The 22,500-nt window shown below is 41.8% G+C and overlaps 1 protein-coding gene across 1 annotated transcript in view; it reads right to left on the bottom strand.

Annotated features, from left to right (window-relative positions):
* Positions 1-22,500, bottom strand: part of LOC118369980 (low-density lipoprotein receptor-related protein 1B-like) — a 162,167-nt gene that overhangs the window by 31,385 nt on the left and 108,282 nt on the right. The window contains exons 71-78 of the mRNA XM_052498892.1: positions 19,872-20,117; positions 19,325-19,465; positions 18,042-18,179; positions 17,487-17,606; positions 16,962-17,203; positions 1,289-1,512; positions 941-1,047; positions 591-707 (exon numbers count right to left, since the gene is read on the bottom strand). Coding sequence (XP_052354852.1) covers positions 591-707; positions 941-1,047; positions 1,289-1,512; positions 16,962-17,203; positions 17,487-17,606; positions 18,042-18,179; positions 19,325-19,465; positions 19,872-20,117 — 1,335 coding nt within the window. The remainder of the gene's footprint in view (positions 1-590; positions 708-940; positions 1,048-1,288; positions 1,513-16,961; positions 17,204-17,486; positions 17,607-18,041; positions 18,180-19,324; positions 19,466-19,871; positions 20,118-22,500) is intronic.

The raw sequence follows: 22,500 nt of genomic DNA, 5'->3' as shown, positions 1-22,500 counted from the left end.
TTCAACCAACCATGCCCACCTGACCCAGATTACGATTTATAATGGACCATTTTTGGATTGCACAAACAAGAACAGTAGTTGTGTAAAAGTCTGCTTGCTCTAATTCCTCAACGGCATAGCAAGCAGAGCTCAAAAAAAGTACCGTATCGTTATTTGACTTCATTGAAATTACTTAGGATCTCTGCACACTTTGGAGAGGTGTGTGACCAGTCGGAAACACCAGTAAAACCTTATCTTGTCTTATGTTGCACCTATCCCAAATTTTCCAAGAATATTCACATGTTAACTGAATTTATCCAGAGCATTTTTAGATTTAGTTATCAACAAAAATGGTAAAATGCCCATAAAATGAACAGTGTAATGTTTGGATTCAGTCTTGTGTTAGGTGAACTGTTGTGTCATCATCGCCTTCAGTCTAATAACTTTCCCATAATCTCCAAACGGTTCCCTTTTAATTGCTACCATGGCTATGCATATGCTCTCCATATTTCTCCGGTAGGAAACATTTCAATTTAGCCCTATCCACATAGGCACATTTTCAACGAGGGTAAAAGGGTTAAGGACACGCGTGTCTTCTGTGCTTTGCTCACCGTGTGCACTGCTCACCACCACCACGGAGTCCGATCCATCCAATCGAACGCTCCCAATCACAGACAACTCGGTATCAGCCCAGTACAACCGCTGGTTGAAATAATCGATGGCAAGTCCTGTGACGTAAAACATATTAGTCGCTCTATATGAGCTGTGGTAAAGCGCAGCAATCTTAAGCTTCTGACAGGTGCTGCATTCTATCAAAATGCATCACTCGACACTAAAAGAACCAGGATATTGATTAGTATAGATATGATATGTAGAAAATAAATATACAGATTTCCTGCTTAGGGGTACTTCCTGAAGGTATTGTTATATGTCACATGACCAGAAGTTCGAGAGCACCTACCACTGGGTCTCCTGAGGTTCTTCTCCACTAAGATTCTCCTCATAGACCCATCCATGGCAGCCTCCTCGATGTGGGAGTGGTCTCCTACCACTGTCCAGTACATCATCCTATGGGAAGTACAGGAAGTAAGTAAAGGAATAATAGGTCATTATAGCAGGTAATAAGGACAGGGCAGAGGATCAGGCATCATTTGTTGGATATCTGTCCAAAGAGAAAATATAGTCACAAAATTGCCAATCTGATATGTGGTTGTTTTACCTAGCAACTTTAGTTGATTGTACTAATTGTCAATTGATAAGAACATCTGCTAAATGACTAAAATGTAATTAATGTTAGGATTAATCTTACCCTCGAGCTGGGTTAACAGTGATAGAGTAAGGCTCCCCGGCGATGTCTGTGATGAGACGAGAGCAGTTTAGCCCTGCCAGCTGGCCCACGTTGATGGAATATCTGAGCCTCCTCCAGTGGGCGTTGTAGTAGCTGAACCAATGCATCCTGGAGTGGTCTGTCCAGTAGATGTTGCCAGTCACCCAATCTGCAGATATATCCCTGGGCCTTCTGAAGTCAGGACACTGGAGAAGAATGTGTTTACATGTTTACTGACATGACTTTCATACTCTTACCTGGACATTGACTTACAAGCTTAAAGCATGTAGACACACACACACACACACATTCTCTCTCTACCTTTCTCTCGCTCTCGCTGTCAAAATACAATACATGACCAAAAGTATGTGGGCACCAGCTCGTCAAACATCTCATTCCAAAAACATGGGCATTAATATAGAGTTGGTCCCCCCTTTGCTGCTATAACAGCCTCCACTCTTCTGGGAAGGCTTTCCACCAGCTGTTGGAACGTTGCTGCAGGGGACTTGCTTCCATTCAGCCACAAGAGCATTAGTGATGTTGGGCACGGATGTTGGGCAATTAGGCCTGGCTCGCAGCCGGATTTCTAATTCCTCCCAAAGGTGTTTGATGGGGTTGAGGTCAGGGCTCTGTGCAGGTCAGTCAAGTTTTTCTACAACGATCTCGACAAACCATTTATTTATGGACCTTGCTTTGTCCACAAGGGCGTTGTCATGCTGAAACAAGAAAGAGCCTTCCCCATTCTGGGGAAGTTGGAAGCACACAATCGTCTAGATTGTCATAGTGTGCTGTAACGTTAAGATTTCCCCTCACTGGAACTAAGGGTCCTAGCCCGAACCATGAAAAACATTATTATTATTACATTATTCCTCCATTATTCCTCCTTCACCATACTTTACAGTTGGCACTGTGCATTTGGGCAGTTAGCATTCTTCTGGCGTCCGCCAAACCCAGAGTCATCTGTTGGACTGCCAGACGGTGAAGCGTGATTCATCACTCCCGAAAACACGTTTCCACTGCTCCAGAGTCCAAAGGAGGCGATCTTTACACCACTCCAGCTGACGCTTGGCATTACACATGGTGATCTTAGGCTTATGTGCGGCTGCTCGGCCATGGAAACCCATTTCACGAAGCTCCCAACGAACAATTACTGTGCTGACGTTGGTTCCACTGGCAGTTGGAACTCGGTAGTGAGTGTTGCAACCGAGGACAGTTGATTCCTACGCACTAGGGGCTTCAGCACTCACCGGTCCCGTTCTGTGAGCTTGTGTGGCCTACGACTTTGCGGTTGAGCCGTTGTTGCCCCTAGATGTTTCCACTTCACAATAACAGCACTTACAGTTGACTGGGGCAGCTCTCGGAGGGCAGAAATTTAACAAACTGACTTGTTAGAAAGGTGGCATCCAATGATGGCATCCAAGGGCCACGTTGAAAGTCACTGAGCTCTTCAGTAAGACCATTCCACTGACAAATGCTTGTATATGGAGATTGCATGGCTGTGTGCTTGATTTTATATACCGGGCAGCAATGGGTGTGGCTGAAATAGCCAAATCCACTCATTTGAATGGGTGTCCACATACTTTTGTATATATAGTGTAATTTCAGTTCAAGTGTCAAATCAGTGCTACAATGCTCTTTGAAGTCACACAGCTCCTGTGTTCTGTCCCCTTCACTCCCTTTCCCAGGGCTCAAATCAAACCAATTAATGTCAGAGATATTGAGTGGCTGTTAGGTCCTCTTCTATTCTGGTCTCAAAGGCAGAGCAGTTAAGTAGTATAGAGACCCTCTGAGGAAATTGTCTCGCTTTGCTACACTCACGGCTGTCGTATGAGTGTGTGGAACTTGGAATTGCTACCATCAAAACGAATTTGATATATTCAAGGCTGCACTTTCAGGACAAATAACAAAGAATTTCAGATATTTTCTGTGAGGTATTTCCAAAGGGTTTTAATATCAAATGGACATTTTATTTGTCACATGCGCTGAATACAAGTAGACCTTACTGTGAAATGCTTACTTACAAACCCTTAACTCTATTTCTCTAACTGTGTGGTTGGTTAAGAAAATATTCACTAAATAAACTCAAGTTTAAAAAAATTAAGAAAAAGTAACAAGAAAATTACATAACAATAACGAGGCTCATACAGGGGGTAGTGGTACCAAATTAATGTGCTGGGTTACAGGTCAGTCGAGGTCATTTGTAAAGTGATTATGCATAGATAATAAACAGTGAGTAGCAGCAGTCTAAAAACAAAGGGGGGCTGTCAATGTAAATAGTCCGAGTGGCCATTTAATTAATTGTTCATCAGTCTTATGGCTTGGGGGTAGAAGCTGTTAAGGAGCCTTCTGGTCCGAGACTTGGCGCTCCGGTACCGATTGTGGTGCGGTAGAAGAGAGAACAGTCTCTGACTTGGGTGACTGGAATGGCAGGTAGCTTGGCCCCAGTGATGTACTGGGCCGTACGCACTACCTTCTGTAGCGCCTTACGGTCAAGCCTCGAAGCGAGCATAAAAGGCATTTAGCTCGTCTGGTAGACTCCCGTCACTGGGCAGCTCGCGGCTGGTTTAACCTTTGTAGTCCATAATAGATTTCAAGCCCTGCCACATCCCACGAGCATCAGTCCCGGTGTTGTAGGATTCAATCATAGTCCTGTATTGATGCTTTTCTTGTTTTATGGTTCATCTGAGGGCAAAGTGGAATTTCTAAAAAGTGTCTGGATTAGTGTCCCGCTCCTTGAAAGCGGCAGCTTTAGCTTTGTGCGGATGTTGCCTGTAATCCATGGCTTCTGGTTTGGATATGTACGTATGTTCACTGTGGTGGATGATGTAGTTGATGCGCTTATTGATGAAGCCAGTGACTGAGATGGTATACTCCTTCATGCCATTGGATGAATCCCGGAACATATTCCAGTCTGTGCTAGCAAAACAATCCTGTAGCGTAGTATCCGCATCATCTGAAAACTTCCGTAAAGAGCAAGTCACTGGTACTTCCTGCTTTAGTTTTTGCTTGTAAGCAGGAATCAAGAGGATATAATTATGGTCAGAATTGCCAAATGGAAGGCGAGGGAGACCTTTGTATGCGTCTCTGTGTGTGGAGTAAAGGTGGTCTAGAGTTGTTTTTCCTCTGGTTGCACATGTGACATGCTGGTAGAAATGAGGTATAAAGGATTTAAGTTTGCCTGCATGAAAGTCCCCGGCCACTAGGAGCGCCGCTTCTGGAGGAGCATTTTCTTGTTTGCTTATAGCCTTATACATCTCGTTGAGTGCGGTCTTAGTGCCATCATCGGTTTGTGCTGGTAAGTAGATGGATACGAATAATATACAGTAGATGATAACTCTATTGGTAGATAGTGTGGTATACAGCTTAACATGAGGTATTCTACCTCAGTCGAGCAATACCTCGAGACTTCTTAATATTTGACATCGCGCACCAGCAGTTATAGACAAATAGACACACACCCCTGCCCATTGTCTTACCAGACGTAGCTGCTCTGCCATGCCAATGTACAGATAAGCCAGCCAAAATGAGTTACAAACAATGCGAAAAAACTAACAAAATAGCACAGTTGTTTAGGAGCCCGTAAAACAGCAGCCATCACAGATTACTTATGAGTAATGGAGTAAAGTAACACATTATTTTTTCAATTTTTTATTGAGTAATATTATTAGTTACTTGTCAACTAACATGTGTTACTTTCAGAATCTCTGTTTCTGATCCGATCTTGACTTCCTCATTTAGTTTTCGAGCAAGCGGAGAAAGGCTGTTTGGAGAAAGGTCAGTGCCTCCATAAAAATGTAAAGAGGGCACTTCTCTGATCTTTGCTATTGATCACTTATGTGATAGCAAAGCCCATAAAGGGTTTACCTGTCTAGTGGCAAGTATGCTCTCTATACATCTCTATGGGTCCGTGTAACCTTTGTGTGGTCTATAACCTGAACTGGTGCCTCGAGAGAGAGATTTTGAATGAAAAGATAGGAAATCTTTACAGATGTTTGGCTTAAAGTATATATGCCTAGTTAATTAAGCAGCCCATATGATATGCATTCACAAATGTCGACTGCACGATCAATTTGGGGTTTTATGTCATGTTTTTATTTTATGCGTCCGTCTCAACAGTATTTCTATCTCAGCTCTGTGCAAAGTGTTTTCAAATCTCAGGCTCTTGGATATATTTCCATCTCAAGCGAACTCATGGATAGACTAACCTGTTTCCCCGCACATTGACTCTGTACCGGTACCCCCTTGTATATAGCCTCCACATTGACTCTGTACCGGTACCCCCTGTATATAGCCTCCACATTGACTCTGTACCGGTACCCCCTGTATATAGCCTCCACATTGACTCTGTACTGGGTATCCCCTGTATATAGCCTCCACATTGACTCTGTACCGGTATCCCCTGTATATAGCCTGTACGGGTATCCCCTGTATATAGCCTCCACATTGACTCTGTACTGGTATCCCCTGTATATAGCCTCCACATTGACTCTGTACTGGTATCCCCTGTATATAGCCTCCACATTGACTCTGTACTGGTATCCCCTGTATATAGCCTCCACATTGACTCTGTACCGGTACCCCTGTATATAGCCTCCACATTGACTCTGTACCGGTACCCCTGTATATAGCCTCCACATTGACTCTGTACCGGTACCCCCTGTATATAGCCTCCACATTGACTCTGTACCGGTACCCCCTGTATATAGCCTCCACATTGACTCTGTACCGGTACCCCCTGTATACAGCCTCCACATTGACTCTGTACCGGTACCCCCTGTATATAGCCCCCACATTGACTCTGTACCGGTACCCCCTGTATATAGCCTCCACATTGACTCTGTACCGGTACCCCCTGTATATAGCCTCCACATTGACTCTGTACCGGTACCCCCTGTATATAGCCTCGCTACTGTTATTTTACTACTGCTCTTTAACTATTTTTTACTTATCTATTTATTACTTAACACTTATTTTTCTTAAAACTGCATTGTTGGTTAAGGGCTTGAAAGTAAGCAGTTATAATAATAATAATAATATATGCCATTTAGCTGACGCTTTTATCCAAAGCGACTTACAGTCATGTGTGCATACATTCTACGTATGGTATACATTCACTGTACGGTCTACACTTGTTGTAATCGGCGCATGTGACAAATACAATTTGACATGACTTGATTAGTCTTAATTTGTTTAAAGTACTTACAACGTAAAACTATTGATTTCACCTTCCTACAGCAGAGTTATTTGAAAGCCACTGATATCAATACATTTCAGACGTGCTATGATTGTACTTAAGAGGAATATTAATCTTAATATGAAGGTGGGGGTCTCTGGTGGAGACACTGATAGACTGACTTGTTATACCTCTGTTACCATTAATGGCACTACATTATGTTTGTCCTCCATTTATGCGCCAAATGATAAATCCTTTTTTGAAGACCTGAAGCTTAAATTGTTAGACTTCCCAGACTCAGTGACCATCCTTGGGGGAGATTTTAACTTGACTCTAGATCCTACTATTAATACCACCAGTGATCATTTCTTGGCACTCCGGGCACCTTCAAATTATATTAAGACCTTTTTAGATGACTTGAACATTGTGGATGCCTGGCGCCTAACAAATCCTTGTACTGGAGATGATCTTATTTTCTGCCCATCATCAGACTTTCTCACAAATTGATTTTCTTCACCTCCCCTGTTTCTCTGAAATGTACATCCCCATGCAGAGATTTGAACTATGCTGCTATCTGACCATTCTCCATTATTGATTTATTTTGAGATTTCTCCAGGATTCACAGGTTTTAAGAAATGGCAGTAGGGAATTCTTAAACAATGTTGAATGGCATGAGTGATTTCTTACAGGTTTATACACAGCCAGGGGTAGGCCCCCATACATTATGGAAAGTAAACATTTACAACAGAGAATAAGATGGTGACCAGTTCTAGGGATGAATTTATTCATTTGAAAGCGAGACAGAAGGACTATGAGAATGCGGATAGACCGAGTAGGCACTTGGCAATGAAACTGACGCAAACTGAACATTTGTCATCTATTGATGTCATTAGGAACAATAACGGTGAACTTTGTACCCCTCCCTCCCAAATGAATCATACTTTCATTACTTTTTATTCCAATCTGTATACTTCTGAGTTTCCTAAAGACTCTAGGAAGATGTTGTCCTTTTTAATTCCTAGGAACTTCCTTCCCTTTCTCTTAAAAACCTCTTAAGGATCGGACCCTTTTTTAACATTTCGCCTAAAATGACATGTCCAAATCTAACTGCCTGTAGCTCAGGACCTGAAGCAAGGATATGCATATTCTTGAAACCATTTGAAAGGAAACACTTTGAAGTTTATGGAAATGTGAAATGAATGTAGGAGAATATAACACATTCGATCTGGTAAAAGATAATACAAAGAAAGAAACATGCGTTTAAAAAAAATGTTTTGTTCCATCATCTTTGAAATGCAAGAGAAAGGCCATGATATCACTTACGAGTCTAGGCGTAATTTGCATTTTGGCCACTAGAAAGCAGCAGTGTATGTGCAAAGTTTTAGACTGATCCAATGAATCATTGCATTACTGTTCAAAATGTTGTATCCCGTAGAGGTTAATCAAGTCATCTCCTTGGCAGGACTGAAGACGGCCTTAGATTCAATGTCAAAATCAAAGTCATCCCTCCTGAATTATTGTTGGCTGTGGGATTTAGTCGGATCTGTATTTCTAGACTCAATCAACCACTCGCTGGAGATTTGGGACATTCCATAGGGACCAAAAGAACAGCAATTATTTCCTTGCTATTGAAAAGGTGTCAAGGACCCACTTGAATGCCCAAGCTACAGGCCCTTATCAATTTGAAATGCGATTTTAAACTCCTTGTGAAGGTCTTGTCAAAAAGACTAGAGACCTGCATATCATCATTGGTTAATTCTGACCAATCAGGATTCATAAAGGGTCGGTTGGCCTCAGACAACATATACTGCCTATTCCATATTACAGACTCCGCCGCTTCTCAATCACAAGCTTACGCTGTCCTCTCATTAGATGCAGATAAGGTGTTTGACCGGTGGAATAGGCTGTTTTGGAACATGTTGGCTTCGGGTCATCATTCATTATATTGAACAAAAATAAAAACAGAACATGTAAAACAGCATGATCATTATACGGGTGCACCTTGCGCTGGGGACAATAAGAGGCCATTATAAAATGTGCAGTTTTGTCACAGAAAACAATGCCACAGATCACCCGGACAGTAATTCTGTCTGTAATAAAACTCATTCTGATTGGTTGGGCCTGGCTCCCCAGTGGGTGGGCCTAAGCCCTCCCAGCCCCACCCATGGCTGTGCCCCTGCCCAGTCAAGTGAAGTCCATAGATTAGGGCCTAATGGATTTATTTCACTTGATTGATTTCTTATATGAACTGTAACTCAGTAAAATCATTGAAATTGTTGTGCTTGTATTTCTTTTCAGTATAATATGGCCAGCACCTTATACACAGGCCCCACTCCCAGTGTCCAGACTGGCCATTCCACTGCCCCAGAGATTGTCCTACAAAGATGCACATGGCAGGGTTGTTCTCTGAGCCTATTTCCACTTTAATTCGAACTGCTAGCCCATTTTGCAAAATATGAACATTTAGCCTATTACGATCAAAGAGACAGTCCACCATATCTCCCTGCATGCTGATGATATCTTACTCTATTTGTCCGATGTCTCTAATTCTACAGTGCATTCGGAAAGAATTCTGACCCCTTGACTTTTTCCACATTTTGCTACATTACAGCCTTTTTCTAAAATTGATTACAATTTTTTTCCCACATCAATCTACACAGAATACCTCACAATGAAAAAGCAAACCGGTTTTTAGAAATGTGTGCAAATCTATGAAAAATTAAACACAGAAATACCTTATTTACATGAGTATTCAGACCATTTGATATGTGATTCGAAATTGAGATCAGGTGCATCCTGTTTGTGTTGATCATTCTTGAGATGTTTCTATTGATTGTGCATGATTTGGAAAGGCACACACCTGTCTATACGGTGCCTTGCAAAAGTATTCAGCCCTTTTGGCGTTTTTCCTATTTTAATTCATTACAAACTGTAATTTAAATGGATTTTAGTTTGGACTTCATGTAATGAACATACACAAAATAGTCCACATTTGTGAAGTGAAATAAAAAATATAAAAAATCGAATATTTAAAAACGTAAAAGTGGTGGGTGCATATGTATTCACACCACTTTGCTATGAAGCCACTAAATAAGATCTGGTGGAACCAATTACATTGAAGTCACGTAATTATGTTACATAAAGTAAACCTGTGTGCAATCTAAGTGTCACATGATCTGAGTATATACAGTTGAAGTCGGAAGTTTACATACACCTTAGCCAAATACATTTAAACTCAGTTTTTCAAAATTCCGGACGTTTAATCCTAGTAAATATGTCCTGTCTTAGGTCAGTTAGGATCACCACTTTATTTTAAGAATGTGAAATGACAGAATAATAGTAGAGAGAATTATTTATTTCAGATTTTATTTAATTCCTAGTGTGTCAGAAGTTTAACATACAGTCAATTAGTATTTGGTAGCATTGCCTTTATTTATTTTTTAACTTGGGTCAAACATTTCGGGTAGCCTTACACAGGCTTCCCACAATAAGTTGGGTGAATTTTGGCCCATTCCTCCTGACAGAGCTGGTGTTACTGAGTCATGTTTGTTGGCCTCCTTGCTCGCACACACTTTTTCAGTTCTGCCCACAAATTTTCTATAGGATTGAGATCAGGGCTTTGTGATGGCCACTCCAATACCTTGACTTCGTTGTCCTTAAGCCATTTTGTCACAACTTTGAGAGTATGCTTGGGATCATTGTCCATTTGGAAGACCCACTTGCGAACAAGCATTAACTTCCTGAATGTCTTCAGAGGTTGCTTCAATATAGCCACATCATTTTCCAGCCTCAGGATGCCATCTATTTTGTGAAGTGAACCCGTCCCTCCTGCAGCAAAGCACCCCCACAGCACGATGCTACCACCCCGTGCTTCATGGTTGGGATGGTGTTCCTTGGCTTGCAAGCCTCCCCCTTTTTAATCCAAACATAAGGATGGTCATTATGGTCAAACAGTTATATTTTTGTTTAATCAGACCACAGGATATTTCTCCAAAAATTACGATCTTTGTCCCCAGGTGCAGTTGCAAACTGTAGTCTGGCATTTTAATGGTGGTTTTGGAGCAGTGGCTTCTTTCTTGCTGAGCAGCCTTCCAGGTTATGTCCCAATAGGACTTGTTTTACTGTGGATATAGATACTTTTGAACCTGTTTCCTCCAGCATCTTCACAAGGTCCTTTGCTGTTGTTCTAGGATTGATTTGCACTTTTTGCACCAAAGTACATTCATCTCTAGGAGACAGAACGCGTCTCCTTCCTGAGCGGTATGATGGCTGCATGGTCCAATAGTGTTTATACTTGCGTACGATTGTTCGCACAGATGAACGTGGTACCTTCAGGCATTTGGAAATTGCTCCCAAGGATGAACCAGACTTGTGGAGATCTACAATTCCTTTTCTGAGGTCTCGGCTGATTTCTTTTGATTTCCCATGATGTCAAGAGGCACAGAGTTTGAAGGTAGGCCTTGAAAATACATCCACAGGTACACCTACAATTGTATCCAATTATGTCAATTATAAGAAACTTCTAAAGTCATGACATCATTTTTTGGAATTTTCTATGCAGTTTAAAGGCACAGTCAACTTAGTCTATGTAAACTTCTGACCCACTGGAATTGTGATACAGTGAATCTTAAGTGATATAATCTGTCTGTAAACAATTGTTGGAAAAATGACTTGTATCATGCACAAAGTAAATGTCCTAACCGACTTGCCAAAAATATAGGTTGTTAATAAGAAATTTGTGGAGTGGTTGAAAAATGAGTTTTAATGACTCCAACATAAGTGTATGTAAACTTCCGACTTCAACTGTATACACCTGTTCTAAAAGGCCACAGAGTCACCACCAAGATAGCGGCACTATGAAGACCAAGGAGCTCTCCAAACAGGTCAGGGACAAAGTTATGGAGAAGTACAAATCAGGGTTGGGGTATAAAAAAAATCTCATTAACTTTGAACATCCCATGGAGCACCATTATATCCTTTATTAAAACATGGAAAGAATATGGCACCACAACAAACCTGACAAGAGAGGGCCGCCCACCAAAACTCACAGACCAGGCAAGGAGGGCATTCATCAGAGAGGCAACAAAGAGACAGAAGATAACCCTGAAGGAGCTGCAAAGCTGCACAGCGGAGATTGAAATATCTGTCCATTGGACCACTTAAAGTTGTACACTCCACTGACCTGGGCTTTATGGAAGAGTGGCCAGAAAAAAGCCATTGCTTAAAGAAAATGCCAAAAGGCAGGTGGGAGACTCCCCAAACATATGAAAGAAGGTACTCTGGTCAGATGAGACTAAAATTGAGCTTTTTGGCCATCAAGGAAAACGCAAACCCAACACCTCCCATCACCATGAGAACACCATCCATGACGGTGGCAGTATCATGCTGTGGGGATGTTTTCATCGGCAGGGACTGGGAAACTGGTCAGAATTGAAGGAATGATGGATGTCGCTAAATACAGGGAAATTCTTGGGGGAAACCTGTTTCAGTCTTCCAGAGATTTGAGACTGGGATGGAGGTTCACCTTCCAGCAGGACAATGACCCTAAGCATACTGCTAAAGTGGGTTAAGGGGAAACATTTAAATCTCTTGGAATGGCCTAGTCAAAGCCCAGACCTCAATCCAATTGAGAATCTGTGGTATGACTTAAAGATTGCTATACACCAGCAGAAATCATCCAACTTGAAGGAGCTGGGGCAGTTTTGCCTTGAAGAATGGGCAAAAATCAAAGAGACTAGATGTGCCAAGCTTATAGAGACTCACCAAGAGACTTGCAGCTGTAATTGCTGCAAAAGGTTGCTCTACAAAGTATTGACTTTGGGGGTGAATAGTTATGCACTCTCAAGTTCTCTGTTTTTATTTATTGTTTGTTTCACAATAACAAATATTTTGCAGCTTCAAAGTGGTAGGCATGTTGTTTCAGTAAAATGATACAACCCCCCTCCCCCCAAAATCAATTTTAATTCCAGGTTGTAAGGCAACAAAATAGGAAAAATGCCAAGGGAGTGAATACTTCATCAAGCCACTGTATAACGTCCCACAGTTGACAGTGCTTGTCAGAGCAAAAACCAAGCCATGAGGTCCAAGGAATTGTCTGTAGAGCTCCAAGACAGGATTGTGTCGAGGCACATATCTGGGGAAGGGTACCAAAAATAATTCTGCAGCATTGAAGGTCCCCATGAACACAGTGGCCACCATCATTCTTAAATGAAAGAAGTTTGGAGCCACCAAGATTATTCTTGGAGCTGGCCGCCTGGCCAAACTGAGTAATCGGGGGAGAAGGGCCTTGGTCAGGGAGGGGACCAAGAACCCAATGGTCACACTGATAAAGCTCCAGAATTCCTCTGCAGCACTCCACCAATCAGGCCTTTATGGTAGAGTGGCCAGATGGAAAGCCAATCCTCAGTAAAAGGGACATGACAGCCCGCTTGGAGTTTGCCAAAAGGCACCTTAAGACTATCAGACCATGAGAAACAAGATTCTCTGGTCTGATGAAACCAAGATTGAACTTGTCACGTCTGAAGGAAACCTGGCACCATCCCTACAGTGAAGCATGGTGATGGCAGCATGATGCTGTGGAAACACTTTTCAGCGTCAAGGTCTGAGAGACTATTCAGGATCGAGGCAAAGATGAACGGGGCAAAGTACAGAGAGATCCTGGGTGAAAACCTGCTCCAGAGTGCTCAGGATCTCAGACTGCGGCAAAGGTTCACCTTTCAACAGGACAACAACCCTAAGCACACAGCCAAGAAATTGCAGGAGTAGCTTTGCGACAAGTCTCTGAATGTCCTTGAGTGGCCCAGCCAGAGCCCAGACTTGAATCCGATCAACCATCTCTGGAGAGAGATGAAAATAGCTAACAGAGCTTGAGAGGATCTGCAGAGAAGAATGGGAGAAACTAACAAATACAGATGTGCCAAGCTTGCAGTGTCATACCCAAGAAGACTCCAGACTGTAATTGCTGCCAAAGGTGCTTCAAGAAATACTGAGTAAAGGGCCTGAATACTCATGTGATATTTCAGTTTTCCATTTTTGATCAATTTGCAAAAATGTCTAAAAACCTGTTTTTGCTTTGTCATTATGGGGTATTGTGTGTAGATTGATGAGGAATAAAAACTATTTAATCAATTTTAGAATAACGCTGATACGTAACAATGTGGAAAAAGTCAAGGGGTCTGAATTATTTCCGAAGGCACTGTATATCACACGTACTTGACCTCTATAAAATAATGTGGCTCCTTCTCTGGCTATAAAATGATCTAAATGCCTCTAACCCCACAGCCAAACAAGTCACATTACCCTCTTTACCTATCACTTTAGAAAATAAGGGATTTACATAACTGGGCATTTCAATTCGATCCAATTTGAAAGTCATGGTTCATGAGAATTTCAGTGCAACATTGGAGAAAATAAAGATCTAAGTACAGTAGATGGTCTCCACTTCTTGTTACTATTTAAGAAAGAGTTTTGCTTACTCAAATTGAATGTACTCCCCAGTATTAATTCACTTTCTCCCCCAACTTCACTCTTTAAGGACATAGGTATGCACTACTTGACCAAAAAGTATGTGGACAACTGCTCGTCGAACATCTAATTCCAAAATCATTGGCATTCATTTGGAGTTGGTCCCCCCTTTGCTGCTATAACAGCCTCCACTCTTCTGGGAAGGCTTTCCACTAGATGTTGGAACATTGCTGCGGGGACTTGCTTCCATTCAGCCACAAGAGCATTAGTGAGGTCAGGCACTGATGTTGGACAATTAGGCCTGGCTCGCAATTCATCCCAAAAGCAAAAAATTGACTGACTAGTTGGAAAGGTGGCATCTTATGAAGGTGTCACGTTTAAAGTTACTGAGCTCTTCTGTAAGGCTATTCTAGTGCCAATATTTGTGTACGGAGATTGCATGGCTGTGGGCTCGATTTCATACATCTGTCTGTAATGGAAATAGCCGAATCCACTCATTTGAAGAGGTGTCCACATACTTCTTTTTCGAATAGGAAACATCCTAGAATTAGTCTCTCCACTTTGCAAAGCCCCAAAAAATGTTGAAGGGCTCGCTCTACCCAACATTAAACTCTACTATTAGGTATTTCAGCTGTCACTGAGTATTTGGCTTGAAGTGCCTTTGCAGAAAATAGAGGAGGCCAAGTCTCACCCAATTAGAATTCAGGACCTTCCTTCTTCTGCGATAAATCAAAATACTGCCTCGTCTTTTATGGCATCTATTGCAAAAAACACATAGACTGTTTTGGTACCAAATTAATAATTATCTGGGCACAACTTGTAATTTTCATGAGATATCTCCTATTTGCAATAACAATTTTCTTTTATCAGGCTCTATGCCCTTTAACTTCCCTCCCTCCAAGGTAATCATGTTTTGGAGGATATCTTCAACCTGTAAGGGTTTCGTTCAAGATCGGAAAAAGTAATATTCCCTCCCTGCTCCTTCCGCTTTTTAAAACATTTTTTTTTTTATCTCAGACTGAAAGTGCTGAAAACCTACAGGACCAAAAACCAGGGTACCACTCTTTATTGAACTAATTGATGCAATAAATGTACCCAATCTGAGGTGGGAAATTATATGCATGAGGTTTTGGAGCTGTGTACCAGTGAAGAAGACTCTTTGGGTTCATGTTGAATAACATTTAAAATATTAACAAGGCAGGAACGTACCTGCAAGGCCCATCCCTCCTCTTACTTGGTTGTAACCCTAGCATTTCGCTATCTTATCAACAGAGGCGGATTGTTATGGCTGCAATAACAGCAGGCAAAAAAACGATTCTAACATGCTGACCACACAGCTCGCGTCGCATGCCCTCGCGTTGCAAAATTAATTTACACGTACATGTCACTCAATCATTGCACCCATACTGCTTGTGCGCGCCAAGAAGCGTCTGCATTGCCAAGTGCTAAAATAGAAGTCAGTTCTATTTGTGATGCTGAATGCGGTGCAAGTCCTGCCTCTCCCGTCTCATTGGTTTATAGAAGCAGATACCCACGTGCCCTCTCCTCATTGGTTATACCCACGTGGGTGGTTGAAATATGAACTAAGGTCGGTCGGTCATCATGGTAATACTATGAAAGTTAGATACCAATCGCCATATAAAGTCCAAAGAAGAAAAAGCCTGAAGGGAGGAGAGATGACTAGAAACGGTTGACTTTGGAATAGAGGACCTTGTGCATTTCAGGTAAAATAATAACTCAACATTTATATCCCAAGACAAATTAGCTAGTAACAGCAAGCTAGCTAAATAGGACAAATTAACTAGCAACTGCAAGCCAGCTAGCTATATTTCCATAAATGTTTAATGTTTTTTGACCTGTCCCCAAATAAATATAATTGGTTCAAAGTTTGCTTTGATATTTCAACCTGCGTGTCGTGATTGCGTATGGTGTGGTCTGGGCATGGTGTAAGGAATTGGTTTGAACTGGGTATTGCCCTTAGCAGATTTTGGTTGCTTATGTATTTGGACATTACACAGCTGTAAAGAGCCACTGCCAGACTGTGTGGGTCCAAGCCCGAAACTCTGGTCAATTGGTCACATGCTATGTCCCACTTGCAAGAGCTAATTTAACAACAATGTTTGGTCTTGCGGATGGGAGATAGAGATGTCCTTCTCTGTCTTTTTAAACTATTTGTTTTCCTATGTGGCTCTGGGTTGGTAGCCTTTGAGAATAACATTTGAATAGACTGATTTAATTTGGAACCACTGAAACATATTTGTCTTGAATCGGTTTTGTTCTTTTTCATTTGTTTGTTTTTGTTCTGGGTTTTCTACATCTTGTTTGTTTGTTTTCCTCCTGGACATATTAGTATGCATTGTATCTTGAAAACGTAATTGTCTAAGGCATGCAAGAAAAACAAAACAACTGGAGAAATTAGTGATCAAACCTGAGTTAGTAAGTAGCCTATATTTGATAGAACGTGAACGGCTCGCCTTGCTCCTTCCGACTGTCAAACAAACTGCGAGATTTGGGGATTTCTTTTCGTGAAAGTATCACAAAGTACTATAATGAGTAATATGATGCATTACTTTCCACAAAGTAATATATTACCTTTCCAAGTAACTAATCCCAACACTGTTAATATGTAACAGATGAATATGTTAATTCCAACCCCAAAAATGTTTATAGACGTGCTGACCGAGGGAAAACTGTATAAATAATAAAGAAAGCAGCACACTAAATGATGCTCCCAACAATTTAACGGTTACAGACAAATTGTTGGCAGCATATTTAGAGTGTGATTTAATAGATAAAATACACAACATTCAGATACAGTAATAACAAGTATTACATTAAGTAATAACCCAAACCTTTTACTTACTATGATTCCACTATTTGAATTGTCGGGAGCATGTTTAGAGTGTATACGGTCTGATATACCTCGGCTTTCAGCCAATCAGCATTCAGTACTTGAACCACCCAGTTTATAATAAGTAATAACCCTCCACCTCTAGCCCAGTCAAACCCTTTACTTACTATGATTCCGCTATTTGACTTGGTGAGACTTCTGTCTACGATGTCTTTGTAAAACATTCCACCAGGGTTAAACTGTGTGGCCCAGACAAACTTGTGTCGGTGAAAGAGAGCGTCCATCCCAATGATTTTAGCATTGTCCTCGATGCGAGCATGCAGCTTCTGTCCGTGGCTCTGCTTAAACGGATAGACAAAACTTCGGATTTCAGTGTCATTAGCAACGTAGAGCACTTGATCCTCTGGTCCTGCCCGTCGAGTTCATTAAGGTAGAAGAAAAAAACACAAAGGAAATAATATAAATGAAAAGAGTGTACCTTCCAGGTTACAATACAATAAGCATATTCCACGTAGCTTCTACACAACTAGCATATTACAACCAAAACCGATCGTAGCAATCAGAATAATTGTGACGCATAATTGTTCAAGCCTAATTAAGTCTACATTTTGATGCGATGTGTGAATATCAAATTGTCATGCGCTTGATTATGTACTGTATGTGTAATCAAAATAGTAATGGTAAGCTCTTACCTTTGGTTATACATTCACCATCGATTTCTTTAAAGTTACGGTCGCATGTGCATTTGAAGGATCCTTTGGTATTGGTGCAGTAGTGAGAGCACATGCCAAACTGAAGGCATTCATTGATCTCTGTGAAATAGACAAAGAATAAAGGGTTATAATTCCCATAAAGCCGTAAATGATTAAAAGAGGTTCCGTCAAAATGCTGTCTGAGCTCTGTCCTTGAATATAAAAGAGATAACCTCTTAGGAGTAGTACGAATTCTCTCTTTGACAGTTCATATCTAAAACCAGCCCAACACATTTATCAAAAAGAAAGAACAGGCAGAGTAGATACGCTCCACATTGCAATTGTCCAGTGGTCAGGAGCGATCAGAGCTTTTCTGCCGTGATAACGACAGACTTGACGCGATGGCGCATGTACCGTAAAGTGGGGCCTTCTTGCCGTCTGCTCTCTATTTGAATGGCAACTTAACAGTTCAAACTCTTAGCGGCAAATGAATGCAAAATAAAAACCACGAGACGGAGAAGATAAAAAAAAAGCGGCGCCACCGCTGTGCTGTACCTTCACACTGCCTCGTCGTCTGGCTCCTCTGAAAGCCGGCCTTGCACTGACAGAGGGAATCGGTTCCTGTATCATTGCAGAATGCGTCATCTCCACATAGACCCACTCTCTCTCCACATAGCCCTTCCTTGGAAACCACTGTATAACATATGGACATCACAATAACGCATCACATATGGTGGAAGTTGGATGCTGTTTGTGCACTCTTAGAAAAAAGGGTTCCAAAAGGGTTCTTCAGCTGTCCCCATTGAAGAACCTTTATTGGTTCCAGGTAAAACCGTTTTTGGTTTCTACATGGAACCCAAAAGGGTTCTATCTGGAACCAAAAAGGGTTCTTCAAAGGGTTCTCCTATGGGGACCCTTTCATATATTTTTCTCTCTAAGAGTGTGCATTGATTAATAAACTGAAAGTGTAACATGGTGATTTGAATAATAAAAACATCCATTAGCACAGTCAGTACACCACTTTTCTCTCTCATTCAGCTTTTGTAAATAGAGTACTCTACGTGCTGGGAATAAACATGCCCTGAGTGCACAGATGTTGTTAGACCTGACAGTGCCCAAAATGCATGATTTTATGCATTTCAGTTATGTTTTTAGTTCCGAATGTTCGATCCAGGAGAGAGCATTTATTTGGAAGATTATGTGGGACTTATCCTGCCTTCCTTCCTTCCTTATACAATATTTCTTGGGAGTACTGAGACTGAACCTGAACTGAACTGAGACAGATAGAGAGAGACAGACAGACAGACATAGAGAGAGAGACAGATATATACAGAGGGGGAGCGACAGAGACAGATACAGAAAGTGAGGGAGAGAGAGAGCGAGAGAGAGAGCGAGGGAGAGCGAGGGAGAGAGTGAGGGAGAGAGTGTGAGAGAGTGAGCGTGCGAGAGAGCGAGGGAGAAAGCGCGAGAGAGTGAGCGTGTGAGAGAGTGAGTGAGAGAGCGAGTGAGCGAGCGCGAGAGTGCAAGAGAGCGAGGGAGCAGGAGAGAGAGCGAGTGAGCAGGAGAGCGAGCGAGCGGGAGAGAGAGCGAGCGAGCAAGCAGGAGAGAGAGCGAAAGAGAGAGAGAGAGCGAAAGAGAGAGAGATCGAGAGAGAGCGAACGTGTGCGAGAGAGAGCGAGAGCCTGCGAGAGAGAGAGAGAGCGCGAGAGAGCGTGAGAGAGAGCGAGCGCGATAAAGAGAGAGTGAGATCGATATGGAGGGAGGGATATTTTGAAAGAGAGATACAAAGGTCAACAAAGGTCAACATCGAAGAGCGAGAGACTTTAGAAGCCACGTACCACCTTTACAGTGGAGTTCATCCGAGCCCCCGTCTCCACAGTCATCGAAGAGGTCACACTGCAGCTCCTGCGCGACGCAGCGATGGTTACTGCAGGTGAACTCCACCTTACCACAGGGCCTTGGGGTCCGCATCACATCTTCTGATCCAGGATACAGGACAAGCCAGGGAGAGAATGTAACAGCCATGGGACCAAAGATAGAACAGGCACGTTTCAACACCATAGCGAGGCTATTGCTATCCCCAGCTTTCATTTTTTACACCAACAATGATGGACGTGTGTGTGTGTGTGTGTGTGTGTGTGTGTGTGTGTGTGTGTGTGTGTGTGTGTGTGTGTGTGTGTGTGTGTGTGTGTGTGTGTGTGTGTGTGTGTGTGTGTGTGTGTACAGGACTCCCCTGTAAAATAGATATTGGTCTTAATGGGACTCCCTGCTAAAATAAAGGTGAAATAAAACACGTAGACAAAACCGAGGAGCTTTGTGATTCTGGGTTCTTTGTGATCATCTGAATGATTGAGCTCAAAAGTTAGCAGACATGATTGGACTCACCACAATCGTCTTCATCGGAGTTGTCCCCACAGTCGTCGATTCCGTTGCACACCTGCTCCGAGCGCAGACACACCCTGTCGTTCCGACAGCGGTAGGGTCTGCTCGGTGGACACGGCAGTTTAGCACACATGTCAGAATCTTCATCAGAGTTATCGCCACAGTCATCCTCTCCATCACACACCCAGATGTAAAGCTTACACAGTGTGTTGGTACAGATAAACTCATCCGCAAGGCAAGAGTGGGCTGCTGCAAGAGAAACAATACAGTAGGAAACCATTTTTCTTCACCTAAATCTGATTTTTCACCAAAATAGTTTTACAACAAAAATATGATTTTTGAACTAAATATGATTTGTCCCCAAAATATGATTGGTCACCTAAATATGAACTGTCAATTAAAAAGAATAGTACCAGTCAAAAGTTTGGACACACCTACTCATTTCAGGATTCGTCTTCATTTTTTACATGGTAGAATAATAGTGAAGACATCAAAACTATGAAATAAGACATATAGAATCATGTAGTGACCAAAAAAAAGTGTTAAACAAATCAAAATATATTTTAGATTCTTCAAAAAAAAGCCACCCTTTGCCTTGATGACCGCTTTGCACATTCTTGGAATTCTCTCAACCAGCTTCACCTGGAATGTTTTTCCAACAGTCTTGAAGGAGTTCCCACATCTGCTGAGCACTTGTTGGCTGCTTTTCCTTCACTCCAACTCATCCCAAACCATCTCAATTGGGTTGAGGTCAGGTGATTTTGGAGGCCAGGTCATCTGATGCAGCACTCCATCACTCTCCTTCTTGGTCAAATAGCCCTTACATAGCCTGGAGGTGTTTTTTGGGTCATTGCCCTGTTGAAAAACAAATGATAGTCCCACTAAGCGCAAACCAGATGGGATGGCGTATTGCTGCAGAATGCTGTGGTAGCCATGCTGGTTAAGTGTGCCTTGAATTCTAAATAAATCACAGACAGTGTCACCAGCAAAGCACACTCACAGCATCACACCTTCTCCTCCATGCATCACAGTGGGAACTACACATGTGGAGATCATTCTACTCTGCGTCTCACAAAGACACAGTGGTTGGAACCAAACATCTCACATTTGGACTCATCAGACCAAAGGACAGATTTCCACCGGTTTAATGTCCATTGCTTGTGTTTCTTGGCCCTTCTGGCTCTTCTTATTATTGGTGTCCTTCAGTAGTGGTTTCTTTGCAGCAATTCGACCATGAAGGCCTGATTCATGCAGTCTCCTCTGTACAGTTGATGTTGAGGTGTGTCTGTTACTTGAACTCTGTGAAGCATTTATTTGGGCTGCAATCTGAGGTGCAGTTAACTCTAATTAATTTATCCACTGCAGCAGAGGTACCTCTGGGTCTTCCTTTCCTGTGGCGGTCCTCATGACAGCCAGTTCATTCATAGCATTTCCAAAAATGAACTTTTAACAAGGCACACCTGTTAAGTGAAATGCATTCCAGGTGACTACCTCATGAAGACCGTTGCCAAGAGTGTGCTGAGCTGTCATCAAGGCAAAGGGGGGTTTACTTTGAAGAATCTCAAATATAAAATATATTTGGATTTGTTCAACACTTTTTTTGTAACTGCATGATTCCATGTGTGTTATTTCATAGTGTTGATGTCTTCACTACTATTCTACAATGTAGAAAATAGCAAAAAATAAAGAGAAACCTTGAATGAGTAGGTGTGTCCAAACTTTTGACTGGAACTGTATATATCTGTTCACTAGCTCACCCAACCTGTGTTGATTGACCGTTTGCTGGTCCAATCAATGTGCAGTGTGTGTGTTACACTAGCCAATCTGTTGCATGTTCATTTTGCAAGTGCAATGCTGCGACTACTGTGACTGTGTGGAAATTATTGCACTGAGACTCTGCCTCAAAATGACTGACAAACCTGCCCAGATAATTTAGTCATCAGTCTCTCGTCAAAGTCAAGTCCCGAGTCTTGAGGCTCCAAGTCGAGGTCAAGTCTCGAGTTATTTTCTATCAAGTCGAGTCTCAAGTCATGAAATGATGTTATGAGACTTGAAGCCGCAGCAGGTTGAACTTGAATGCTTTTCTGAGAAGATGAGGGAACAGCTGTTTCTCTTTATAACAATTAATACTGCAACCCACTTTCTACTCACCTCTCCCATCCAGTGTTGTAAAGTACTTAAGTAGTACTTTAAATTATTTTTTCTTAAGTCGTTTTTGGGGGTATGTGTACTTAACTTTTTATATTTTAGACATCATGTACTTTTACTCCACTACATTCTTAAAGAAAATAATGTACTTTTTACACCATACATTTTCTCTGACACCCAAAAGTACTAATGTTGAATGCTTAGCAGAACAGGAAAATGGAAAATGCATGCACTTATCAAGAAAAAAGAAAAAAAATGAAAAAACCTCCCTGGTCATCCCTATTACCTCTGAACTGGCAGATTCACTAAACACAAGTGCTTTGCTGGTAAATGATGTCTGAGTGTTGGAGTGTGCCCCTGGCTATCCGTACATTTAAAAAATAAAAAATAAATGAGTGCTGTCTGGTTTCCTTAATATAAAGTATCTGAAATGATTTATACTTTTACTTTTGATACTTACGTATATTTGAGCAATTACATTTAT

Source organism: Oncorhynchus keta, chromosome 37, assembly GCF_023373465.1.
Source record: "Oncorhynchus keta strain PuntledgeMale-10-30-2019 chromosome 37, Oket_V2, whole genome shotgun sequence".
NCBI classification, from domain to species: domain Eukaryota; kingdom Metazoa; phylum Chordata; class Actinopteri; order Salmoniformes; family Salmonidae; genus Oncorhynchus; species Oncorhynchus keta.
Note: the sequence above shows the minus strand (reverse complement) of the source record. Positions and strands in the feature narration are given on the sequence as shown.